This window comes from Topomyia yanbarensis, chromosome 2, assembly GCF_030247195.1.
Source record: "Topomyia yanbarensis strain Yona2022 chromosome 2, ASM3024719v1, whole genome shotgun sequence".
Classification (NCBI taxonomy): Eukaryota; Metazoa; Arthropoda; class Insecta; order Diptera; family Culicidae; genus Topomyia; species Topomyia yanbarensis.
Window position 1 is genome coordinate 368,663,444 of NC_080671.1, and position 13,067 is coordinate 368,676,510.

Here is a 13,067-nt window from a genome sequence, read left to right on the forward strand (position 1 = left end):
GATAGTTTTTTAATGTTTCAGATGATAAACCAACATACCATTTCATAATCTTTTCTCTAATCGAACGGCATGCGAACAAGCTAAATTTAACGATATCTGATAATGATACTTAATGTCTTTGCAGCTCATTTGTGTGGATAGTTTAAAATTTTTCAGAATGAAAGCCAACAGCATCTTCAAACTCATCATTGCGTATCTGTAGCCGATACATCCACGTGGTCCTCCACTGAAAGGAAGATGTGCGTAGGCATGTCGCTGTTTTGCTTCATCTCCAAGAAAGCGTTGTGGCTCGAACTGTTCGGCTGTACTACCCCAAATATCCTCTCTTCTATGTAGCGAATAAAAGTTCATTAGCAGCAGAGTACCTTTAGGAATTGTCCGTCCGTCTAACACTACATCCCGGAGGTTTTCCCGCGCAATGATAGGAGCAACCGGCATCAATCTCATCGCTTCCTTGAGTACAGCTTCCACATAAACCAGCTCTTTCAGCACATCCATATCAGCGAACAGATCTGCCGAAGTAATTATTTCATTAACTTCCTGAAATGCTCTTTCTTGGACCTCCGGATGCATGGCCAGCAACAGACAAGTATGCGCCAACTGTGTGGCAGAGGTCTCATTTCCCTGCAAAATAAAATGAAAAGGTAGCTGAAAAATCCTTGCACTTGCGAATGTGAAAGTCTACCGACCGCCACAATCATAGTGTAGATGTGATCAGATATCTCCTGGTCGGTGAAACTGTACGCCCCGGCGCTCGTCAAAGGCATTTTCATCAACTGGTCGATGAAAATCTGCGGCCGGCGATAGCAATCACCCTCCTGGGCGTCTTCGTTCTGAAAACTTTTGCCAATCACGTTTCCATTCTCGTCCCCTGCGTGGGAGCCCAGTTCGATGTGTTTCTCGGCAATAATCTTGAAAAAGTTGGAAGAAAGTAAAAAAGCAAACAGAGCGCCAGTCAACCGTGAAAAAAAATCACAGCTTTCAACACCCACCCACCCCACTCAGATTTGAAGCAGAAATTTAATTTAAGCAAATTGTTTGGGTCAGAGAAACAAAATAAGTAAATTACCTTATCGGTGAACTGATGACAAATGCTGATGGCTTTCATTTCGTTGCGGTACAGTTCGGTGAAGCGGTAAATCAAGTCGTTGTGCAGCAGGACGTTGAAAATTCGTTTGCCGAGGGTCGTGAGGGCACTGGAAAAAAAGATGAGGGGGCGTAGTAATTTGAGTAAGCGAAAATCAGACTGGCATAGCGACGATTCGCGTTCGTAGCTACCTCAGACCGCCAATATCTAACTAAAGTAAATCTAACTACATGTCGACTGGGTGATTAGGGACCAAATCCAATGATATACCCAACTTCTGCGAAAAACCGGAAACATAGTTTTGAGCCTTCAGTAGTTGGATTTTTGCTCACCGCAGCGCATAACCTAAGCTCTCGAACAGGTCACTTGACATGTAGATCGCCAAAGCAGCCAATCTTTGCTACACTCGTAGAGAAACGGCCCATTAGTTTGATTTTAACTCAACAGATGCTACTAATAGACGATAAAAGGGTATCTCCAGGGGAATGCATGGAAAATATCGCAGATGGGTATCTTTCTCGTTATTGATATCTTTATTATGGATGAGCGAATTACAAACAGATTCCCTGTCTTGAGTTTAATACAGCATTACAACGTGGAAAAGTCTACGATCATTTCAAGGCGAAGTTCTCCAAGAAGTACATGGTTTAGCAGGCTATATCTAGATCAATAATGACTAACAGAAGTCGCTTTGGCCACATTGGCCACCTACAACGGTTCGTGATTCCAAAAAAGTTGGAACTAAAAAATGCTCAAAGGAAGGAATAAGGAAAATTTCAAAATCGAATTTGTATTTTTATGCCAAATGTCATTTAAAATGCATGAAACGTCGAGATTTTATGTAATCTGGAAAAATAATTTTTGACGAAAATTGACTTTTTTGGACTTTGGCAAGGCTGATAAGTCTATTATCTTTCTCTGAAAAAAGCAGCGTATAGGCCGTGTGGCATCCGGCGGGTTGAAGTATCTCAGCCAAGAATGGATCCACTGGGCTTCTGCTCCCAGGTCGTAGGAGCGACTGAAAGCAGAAATCCCTAAGTCAAGATGTATTTCCGTGTCGAGGACTGAATGGCTGGCTGGGTAAAATATGTCAGTCGCGAACGGAGTATCATGGGCCTTGCCCTTACTGTGTTAAGCGAATCTTTGACACAGTGGACGTTTTGTTTCTTCCCAAGTCGTGGGACTCAAATGATGAGTGACGAAACCAGAAAAAAATATCCAGGCGAATCTGCATCATGCGAAAGGAGCAACTGGAATTTTTTGTCACAGATTCACAAAAGAAAATATAGCCGTGGCTTTAATCCAAGAACCATGGGCTTTGATAAACAATATTCTAGTAATATCTACACAAACGGGTAAGATAATATTTGACAACTCGGTGAATATGGCTATTCTGGTAAGTGCAAATGTTAACTTTACACCAATAACCGAATTTATAAAAAGAGACATAGTGACAATACAGTTAAATATACCAACAACGAGAGGGAGGACTGATATTATAGTCGCTTCTGCTTACTTCCCAGGGGAATCAGATGAAGCCCCTCCACAGAAAGTAACTGAGTTTGTTGGCTACTGTAGGAAAAGAAATAAGCAGTTCATTATTGGTTGCGATGCAAACGCCCGTCATACAGTATGGGGAAGTTGTGATATCAACGAAAGGGGTAAGTGCCTTATAGAATATATATTATCCAACAATATTGGTATATGTAATAGAGGCAACAAACCTACTTTTATAAGTGCGATACACGAGGGAGTCCTGGATCTGTCAATGTCAAGTACAAAACTCTCTGAAAACATCATAAACTGGCATGTGTCTGATGAAATTTCTCTATCAGACCACACGCATATACTCTTCGAATATAAAGCAGGAGAAGCACTAACAGAAGTTTACAGAAATCCCAAAAACACAAACTGGGATTCATTCTGCTCTCAACTGTTGAGCGCAAAAGCATGTTTTGAAGCAGAAATCCAAACCGAAGAAGAATTGGAGATCTCCACAAATATTGTAACATCTAAACTGATGGATGCTTATAATAGAAGCTGTCCAGCTAAAACGCGTACATCCAATAAGGACGCACCATGGTGGAACAAAACCCTAGAAAAGCTCAGGAAAGTTTCTAGGAAACTGTTCAACCGGGCTAAACGGACTGGACAGTGGGATGAGTATTTCTATATACATGGGACAATTATGCGTAGAACGGCAGCATATAACCTAGAAATTAGGAAATCGCGAAGAAAGAGTTGGAGGTTGATGTGCGAGCGGGTTGAATAAACTCCCGTCGTTGCTAGACTACAAAAAACTCTCTCAAAAGATCATACAAACGGGTTAGGGAGTGTGAAGAAGGACGACGGAACTTTCACCATTGATTCCCAAGAAACACTTAGTATCATGATGGAGAAACATTTTCCTGGTTCGTTTCCCATTAATAATATACAAACACAGAATCAAATTGAAGCAGAGCCTGACTCATATGAAGCTAGTACCGAAGCTCACGAAATAGTCAGTGCTATAATTACAGATGCAAAGGTGGAATGGGCGATCGACTCCTTTGAACCATTTAAATCGCCGGGGATGGACGGAATACTGCCAATAATGCTACAGAAAAGCAAAAAACACATCATTCCACACCTGACGAAAATGTTTAGGGCAAGCCTAATACTAAACTATATACCTACAAGCAAGGGTAATATTTATACCAAAATCGGGGAAGCGCGATACATCACTTCCAAAATCTCAATCAGCCTAACCTCCATACTTCTGAAAATAATGGAGAAAATGGTTGACTTACACATTAAAGCAGAGTACTTGAAAGACTCTCCACTGAGCGAATTTCAATTCGAATATCAAAGCAACAAATCAACATTACACATGTTGGTTGGAAAACTAGAGAATTCTATTGAAACAAAAGAAATCTCACTTGCAGCTTTTTTAGACATAGAAGGAGCTTTCGACAATGCATCTCATAGTTCAATGCGGAATGCTATGAGAAAACATGGGTTTGACATTTACACAATAAATTGGATCAACTCAATACTTACAAACCGTGAAATAACTAGCACGTTTGGAAACACTGACTATGAAAACAAATAAGGGATGTCCTCAAGGCGGAGTTCTATCATTCTTATTGTGGTCATTAGTTGTAGACGAGCTATTGAAATCATTAACTGAAATGGGATACGAAGTGATTGGATTTGCAGATGATGTTGTAATCCTCGTGAGGGGAAAACGTGGTTATGTTATCTCAAATAGAATGCAATCTGCACTGAACTTCACTTCGAAGTGGTGTAAAAAGGAGGGCCTGAACATAAATCCCTCCAAAACAATCATAATCCCGTTTACTCGAATAAGGAAATATTCCATATCAACACTTTTGCTCAACGAAACAGTAATTGAAATGTCCTGTGAGGTAAAGTATCTGGGATTGATACTCGATAAAAAAACTAAACTGGAATGCGCACATTGAGCATGTTACAAGCAAGGCAACTAGTGCTCTTTGGGTGTGCAGTAGAACAATTTATAGAAATTGGGGTCTCAGACCAAGTATGGTTCACTGGTTATACTCTACAATAGTCAAACCAAGAATAAGATATGCCTCGCTAGTTTGGTGGCCTAAAACGAAAGAGACTTCAACTCAAAAAAGCTATGTAAACTTCAAAGGCTTGCTTGTGGAGCGATAACCGGTACCATGCACACTCCGACAATTAGCAGTGAAAAATCATGTTAATTTATACTCGGTTCCAGGGCATTGTGGAGTTGAAGGGAATGAAAAAGCCGATGAGCTAGCAAGAAGAGGGTCTTCCACTAATTTTATCGGCCCAGAACCATTCTGTGGAGTCTCATCGAGTGCCCTTTAAATGGAATTGAAAAAGTGAGAAATCACAGCTATAAAGAACAATTGGAGTACCACACCTGGACTACGACAATCAAAGAAATTTATCTCACCCAACGAGAAAAAAAGCCTGGAGTTGCTTAGACTAAACAAAAAAGAGCTAAGAATCATGGCAGGACTACTTACCGGACACGGTCCGAGTAAATATCATCTTAAAAAAATTGGTAGGCTTACAAACGATACATGCCGCGTCTGCGGATTTGAAAGTGAAACATCAGAGCATCCGCTCTGCGAACCGATTGCCAACTCACCTACGACAAACCAACTCACATCTGAGTTATCAATACCAATCAATGTCTGAACCACAAACGGTGGCTAAATTTGTGGTAATTCTTCAGACCATAATGATAACCGCAAAAGATGCCATCCAGCACCCTAAAATCAACTGTAGGCAACATCGGCAAGGAAGGTATTATCAATTATGACGGATTTACACTGGTCAACAATAAGTGCAAGAAACAGGGGAAAACATCAGATCGTGGGCACCAAGCCAGCTTCCACCTGAACGTGAAAAACAAAAGGAAATTAAATGAACCCGCTGACGCTGTATGCCAGCAGACCCCACGAAGGAAGGGTTCCGCTCGCAATCAAAAGCGCACGAAATCCAAAATTCGTATATATTTTTATATTATATTGTAAACATATAAAAGACCCATGACTCCGCTATGAGCCGTGTCAAATAAATGAATTAAAAAAACACCTTCATCAATTTAAAAATTTCCACAGGTTTTTTTTTAAATTTTATTCTAACTTACAAGTCTGTTATCTGTGGTTCATCTAAACCTCACTGCCTTACAAATATTAGGCACGGTGTATTTATTAGATCAACTTTATGCAAAAAAAATTCAGCATCTCTGAAACTTCGGAATATGAAAGAATGGGCTTTCCTCTTTCAATTGAAACTAAGATCAAAATAATCCGTCGGGGGGTATAGAGCAACTTTTTTTTGAAGATTTTTTCGTAACAATATAGGTTTTACTACTGGAGCTGGTTCACATTTCTGTCCCTAGATGGAGCTGTAGACATTCGAACAACACTAAAAGGGAGAATTTCATAGAAAATTTAATTGTCTACAAAATTGTTGACAACTAAAGGGCGAACACGAAATTATTGCGACACATTCAACAGGGCATAACTTTTTTACCATTGGGTAAAAATCACCCAAATTTTGCACACTTTCTCATTAATGTGTATTGTTTACATGCTATAAAACTCGAAGTCGTGTTTTTCGATTCAACGAAAATGGAGGTGAACCAACGAAACGGTTCCAGGAGCGGTTGACGTTGGACCACGGCAAAGGAGCTGGAAGAAAACCGGGACCGGAGAACAAAAAGACGGAGGGAAAGTGAAGCGGATGATTAAAGCAAATCCCAACGTCTCAAGCCGTAATTTGGCTAAAAAGATCGGCATGTCGCAGAGCTACGTCCAGAATGCAAAGAAGAGAGCTGGACTACATACATACATGGTACAGAACTCCCCAAACCGCGATGAGCGGCAACAATCGACGGCTAAAACTCGGGCACGAAAGCTCTACGAGAAGATGCTGACAAAATATGGCTGCTGTGCAATGGACGACGAAACGTATATAAAAGCCGATTTTATGCAAATTCCGGGGTTGGAGTTTTCAACCGGCAAGAGCAAGTTCTATGTGGACGACAAATTTAAGAAGAAGAAAATGTCGAAGTTCGCCTCCAAATATCTCATTTGGCAGGCCATCTGCTCTTGCGGACTGAGGAGTGAGCCTTTCGTGACAAAGGGCACAGTAAATGGCGAGATCTACAAATCTGAGTGCCTCGAGAAACGCCTTTTGCCGTTCTCGCAGCAGCACGACGAAGCTCCGCCAGATTTGGCATCATGCCTCTATTCTAAAAGTGTCCTGGAGTGGTATGAGGCCAATTCTGTCCATTTTGTTCCAAAGGACATGAATCCGCCAAACTGTCCGGAGCTGCGCCCGGTGGAGCAGTACTGGGCAATGATGAAGCGGGAACTTCGGAAGAGCAAGAAGACAGTCAAAGACGAGAAGGACATGTTAAGAAAATGAAAAAAAAAACTAAAAAACTGGTACTGAATGACACTGTAAAGACTTTGATGGAGGGCATCAAGCGAAAATGCGTTCAATTTTACACTCAAGGCTCCATCGATTGACTTTTCTTTTGATTTTTGAAGTAAATATGTGTACAAAACTACCCTAAAATTTTGGTTTGATTTTAAACATTATAAGAAAATTGGCATAACATTTTCGGTGTCGCAATAATTTCGTGTTCGCCCTTTAAAAATTGATCTGCAATAACCCGGAAAAGTTGTTTAAGATTTTAACGCAGTTATATTTAAGATAGTTTCACACGAGGCCTAGTGGTTTGGAAATATATTTTCTCCCACTTATTTCATTACCAAAAAAGATGGGTGGGTAATGTCAGAGACATAACCGGAGTGAAGTAGAATACACTTTAGACCGGTAAATTCTGCTCTGGAATAAGCAATTTCTATGCGATTTTGTCGACTTTAGCACATTCATAGTTTATTTGGAGTATTTTTGGAATTATCAATTATCGTAAGTCCACCGGAGGAAAGGATCCCCGCAAGCAGTTGGCAACAACCCCCTGGCAACCCTATACCATCATATGGAGTTTGACAGCGACCGACATATATGGGCCGTTATAGCTATAAAGCCCCAAACAAAGAATTATGTTCGGCACTATGCTCGATATTCAAGCATTCCACACGACGTTTTGCATCTTGTGGGATGATTTAATAATTTAATTTAATCGACATTTTGTAACTAAATACAGCTTCTAATCATTCGGTTCAAAATCAATGTTTTGCCTTTCATGGCAGTGATGCTGGCTGTACAGAGACGTCGTCCTTGACAGGGGGCTGGTTGGCAACGAAGGCCGTGTAAAAGTGCCCCAGTCACCGTTGACGTTAAGAGCCTCATCGCTACCGAACAGAAACAGTCGCCCTGCGAAAAATTCACAGCTATCAGAAATCGAGCGGGCCTAAATTGTGACCCAAAATAAACCACAAACCAACAAGTTGTTTTCAGAACCAGCCAATTATAAAGTATTATTATTATAAATGAAATTTTCCATTGCCTTACAACCTCCCTCTCCCTTTCCTCCCGGCTTGAAGAACTATCAATCTTGATGATGCTGTGCGGCGGGGGCACTAGTTATTATTATGGTGGAAAATTTAGGTTTGCTCGTTTTTCCCAAAAGTTTTTTAGCTGTGCTGTTTTCAAAGAAGTTGTAGTTGAATTCAAAATAAAATAGTTTATTTCTATTGTCAGAGATGGACCTTCCAACGAAAACGTCTGGCTCGCTTGGAATCGAATTGTATGGACCAACCACTGCTTTCACAAAATCTGTTATTTTCAGTAATTGAACATTCTACATTTTTGTAAATTGAATCATTACACTAACCTGTCTACAAATCACACAAATAACTTTTTTATTTTGTGCCATTCTACTTGAAAGCGACGATATTGTTCACAAGTGGCTCACTTACCATCCAACGCTCTTGGCAAGCCACTTTCTGATGCTTGTAATAAAATTTCAATTCGATTCTTTGTCGATAAATTGATGGCCCTGAAAAGGGCCTTTTCTTTGGGCAGTGTTCGAAATTTACTTGGTGCTGGTGTATATGGTAACAGTTTTGGTGCCATCGAAGACGGCGTGCTTGGCCAACTCTTCTGACAGCAGCAAACGGACTGCGGTTTGAATTTTGCGGGAGATGCTGCAAACGAACTGATCGTGAACAACAGCATGCTGAGTTTTTATACCTGACTACAGCACAATGTAAGCTCGTCCTTTTTTGTGTTGTCCTCAATATGTGTTCTTCGTAGCTCCACCTCTTTGTTGGTCGACCACATATTTTTGATAAAGAACAAAATTGAAATTGTGTTTCCAATACGGAGGTTATCGAACACTCAGGGTAAAAAGAGTAATGTAATACGGCACTTTGGTAAAATGTTTGAGAATTGAAACCGTTTTTGAATGCGCCTAGTAAACACGAAACTGTAAACAAACAAACAAATGATAACTTTTTATTTTGTGTCATTCTACGTGAAATCTACGATATTGTTCACAAGTAGCTCACTTGCCATCGAACGCTCTTGGCAAGCTACTTTCGGATGCTTGTAATAACAAAATTTCAATTCGATTCTTTGTTGATAAATGGCCCGTACCAAACATACCGCTCGTAAGTCCACCGGAGGAAAGCCTCCCCGCAAGCAGTAAGCAACGAAGGCCGCGTAAAAGTGCCCCAGTCACGGTTGGCGTTAGGAAGCCTCATCACTACTGAACAGAAACTGTCGCCCTGCGAGAAATTCACAGCTATCAGCAATCGAGCAGGCCTAAATTGTGACCCAATATAAACCACAAACCAACAAGTTCTTTTCAGGACCAGCCAATTATATTCCAGTAAGATATAAATGAAATTTTCGTTTTCCATTGCCTTACAACCTCTTTCCTCCCGGCTTGAATTACTATCAATCTTGATGATGCAGTGCGGCTGGGCACAGGCAGTTTCCATTATAGTAAAAAATTTAGGTTTGCGCGTTTTTCCCAAAAGTTTTTTAGCTGTGCTGTTTTCAAGGAAGTTGTAGTTGAATTCAATATAAAATAGTTTACTTCTATTGTCAGAGGTGGACCTTCCAACGAAAACTAGTCTGGCTCGCTTGGAATCGAATTGTACGGACCGACCACTGCTTTCACAAAATCCGTTATTTCAGTAATTGTACATTCTACAGAATTAGTCTCAACTATTTCCAATCAGCGCAAAAATCGATTCCGAATATTCGAATATTCATTCAATACAACAGCAGATTTTCACGTTTGAAAAAACAGGCAGCATTCTGGCCGAAAATTTTGAAACGGAGCACCTATATCGAAACGTTAGAAAACGTTCGATTTTTGTAAATTGAATTACACTAAAATGTCTATAAATCACAAATAACTTTTGATTTTGTGCCATTCTCGCGAAAGCGACGGTATTGTTCACAAGTGGCTCACTTACCATCCAACGCTCTTGACAAGCTGATGCTTGTAATAACAAAACTTCAATTTCATTCTTTGTCGATAAATTGATGGCCCTGAAAAGGGCCTTTTCTTTGGGCAGTGTTCGAAATTTACTTGGAGCTGGTGTATATGGTAACAGTTTTGGTGCCATCGAGGACGGCGACGGGAGATGCTGCAAACGAACTGCTGTATGCTGATGCTGGAAACGAACTGATCGTGAGCAACAGCATGCTGAGTTTTTATACCTGACTACAGCACAATGTAAGCTCGTCCTTTTTTGTGTTGTCCTCAATATGTGTTCGTCGTAGCTCCACCCCTTTGTTGGTCGACGACATATTTTTGATAAAGAACAAAATTGAAATTGTGTTTCCACTACGGAGATTATCGAACACTCAGGATAAAGAGAGTAATGTAATACGGCACCTTGGTAAAATGTTTGAGAATTGGAACCTTTTTTGAATGCGCCTAGTAAAAATGTTTTCCACTTCACTCCAGTTTGTTTCTGACCATATTTGCAATTTACGTACTGAAATAAATCATAATTTAGGGTTTAACCCAAATTGCTCTCCAGGGAGAAACAGTCCATGAAACAGAAAATGCAAACTTATTCTTTGAAATGGTTTTGGTGGCCATGAAAAGGGCCTTTTTTATAATGATACAAGTGAGTTCTACCTTTTCAACTTTCAAATCCATACAAAGTGCGTCCCTGCCGCTTCAGAGTATAGACGACGTTCATTTCGGTTTTGCGCTTGGCGTGTTCAGTGTAGGTCAAGGCATCTCGGATGACATTTTTCTGCACACCATCAGCATTCGTAGATTAAATTGGAGATGCATTTTACACCACCACGACGAGCCAGACGCCGAATTTGGTGATTCCCTGGATTTTATCACGAAGAACCTTGCGATGACGCTTGGTACGGGAACGCAAATATGATACCGCTCATTGTACCGTCCGGACGAGAATGTTGCTCGTGTGGTAAGCGAGCACCCACTGATACAAAACAAGCTCGCGTGTCCTGTATATATAACATTCCCGTATGTAATGAAACGCTTACATGCTCCTTTTTGACGGCTCTGCGTGGGATATGCTGGCAAATTGCGCATTTTCCTCGCTGTTTCCGAAGGATTTTCTGAAAATCCTTGTTTTGGTTTATTTATAGTAGTCGCAGTAATTCCGAAATTTAATACGAAATACGTGCACAAATTTCCGATCAGATAGTGCAAAAATATTGCGATTTTGTCCAGTAGAACGGAAGATATTCGCATTTCAAACCTGGGAAAATTACTTAACTGAAATTTTTGAAACGGGACCCCATATTGAAACGTTAGAAGTATTCTACTTCAAAAATAATTGGGTTTAGTGGCATGAAAATATTTGACGGGATTCATTACAACTTCTTCGTTGACAATACCAATTGACCTTCTGAAAATTAGGATGTTTGACAGAGACAGAAAACTATTTGTGCTTTTGGTTCAAGTTTGTAATCTTTCCCGATATGCTGACGATTGGTAAAGATAGACACGTCTACCTTTATCAGGACACATGCTAGTGAACTCGGGTGATTCGTAGTTATGCTGCCTAAGCTCGACCCTCATTAGCAGAAGACAAAGATTAAACCCGTACGATATTAGGTCTGTTCTAATGACCCTGCCACTTCTAGTTTTCCGATCTGTTTACTTGACATTCTTGCTCTCACTTGAGTACTATGGCTCTAATTTTCATACTTTCGCTACCTAGTAATCTCTAGCTAATTGAATGTCGTTAAAATATAAAAAAGAAAATATTACGTTTCAGTTATTTGTAAGGGGACGAATTGTTCCATACAAAAGCTAAGTTAAACAAAATGGCCAGTAAAATTATTCTAATGACCTTTTCAATTCATCCTTTAGCTCGACGTTTATTGGTATGTCACCAAATATTTTATTCAAAAACGCGCATATCTCACAGCTTCTTGCAATAAGAGAGTCATCTGAGAAGCTTCTTACAATAAGCGATAAGTCATCTGAGAAGCTACGATTAATGTGTCGTACATTTGAAAGCATTCACAAGCAACCCTCAGCTTAGATTAATATCAACCAAGCAATAACTCCTAGTGCAAAAGTTATCACATCGAACTATTCAAACTCACACTTCCAAATTTTCGATAAATTCCTGTCTTCCTTCTCGTTCCAGTGCCTTGCCGCCGAGCGAAGTTCTGCTGATCATTTCCAAGGTACACTCGGAGATGTACTCCAATACGTTACAAATTTCTCCAGTCTCGGCATATCTATTCAATCGATTGATCAATTTCCTCGAACAATCATTGAAAATCGGCAGAAAACTGTACAGTATTCGAATGTTGAAGGTCGAGTTCAGTGTTTTCCGGTGCACTTTCCATGTTTCATCTAAAACCAATAAAGCCTCTTTTTTAGTAATGAAACCCACCGTCATCAATTCCAAATGGTTGCCTACATCTCGAAGCCAACAGTCCTTTTGGCAACCTGACCACTTTGTACACATCGGGTTTCTCCTGACAGTCGGGGTGATTCAAAACTGTTTGTATCAGTTCTGGATGCGTCACACCGACGGCCACCAGCGGTCCGAAGTGTAGCGTGAAAAGCCTATCGTGCTTCTGGAAACACTCGTGCAGTACGTGAAACATTTCATTCGACGATTTTCCCAGAGCCATTGGGAGATTCCCCAACACGGGATAGTAAGGCTCAGCACGGGGGATTGTTTTAGCGAACTGCACTTTTCTGTTCCACAACCGACGAACTAGCACCGTGATAGCAATCCAAATAAACGCCCATACTGCCACGATCATTGTATACTTCGACACTCGACACCTTATCGGAATTTGGCTGCGATTGCCAACCAGCTAGACAGCTGTAGGGAAACTATAATAAGAAAAGCATTTGCCTGCATTTTTCCAGCCAGAAAAACTTTTCCACCTTTTTAAGTGGGGGGCTCGGTGAATGCAGGCAATAATGCTTTAAACATAAACTAAACGAGTGCCCATTTTTTATCCAGCTTTGATGCATTTTTCAATTTCATGCCAGGACGGGGCGCGTTTTGTTTAGGTGGCGTGTCCGCAT

General features: G+C 40.6%; 1 protein-coding gene across 1 annotated transcript; it reads right to left on the reverse strand.

Annotated features, from left to right (window-relative positions):
• Positions 1 to 2: 2 nt before the first annotated feature.
• On the reverse strand, positions 3 to 12,834 carry LOC131684471 (cytochrome P450 4c21-like). The gene is made up of 5 exons (XM_058967383.1): positions 12,445 to 12,834; positions 12,122 to 12,377; positions 1,070 to 1,196; positions 690 to 911; positions 3 to 624 (listed from the first exon to the last, which is right to left on the reverse strand). Exons 1-5 carry the CDS (start codon positions 12,794 to 12,796, stop codon positions 43 to 45), a joined length of 1,539 nt encoding a protein of 512 aa, XP_058823366.1. The 5' UTR covers positions 12,797 to 12,834; the 3' UTR covers positions 3 to 42.
• Positions 12,835 to 13,067: the final 233 nt, after the last annotated feature.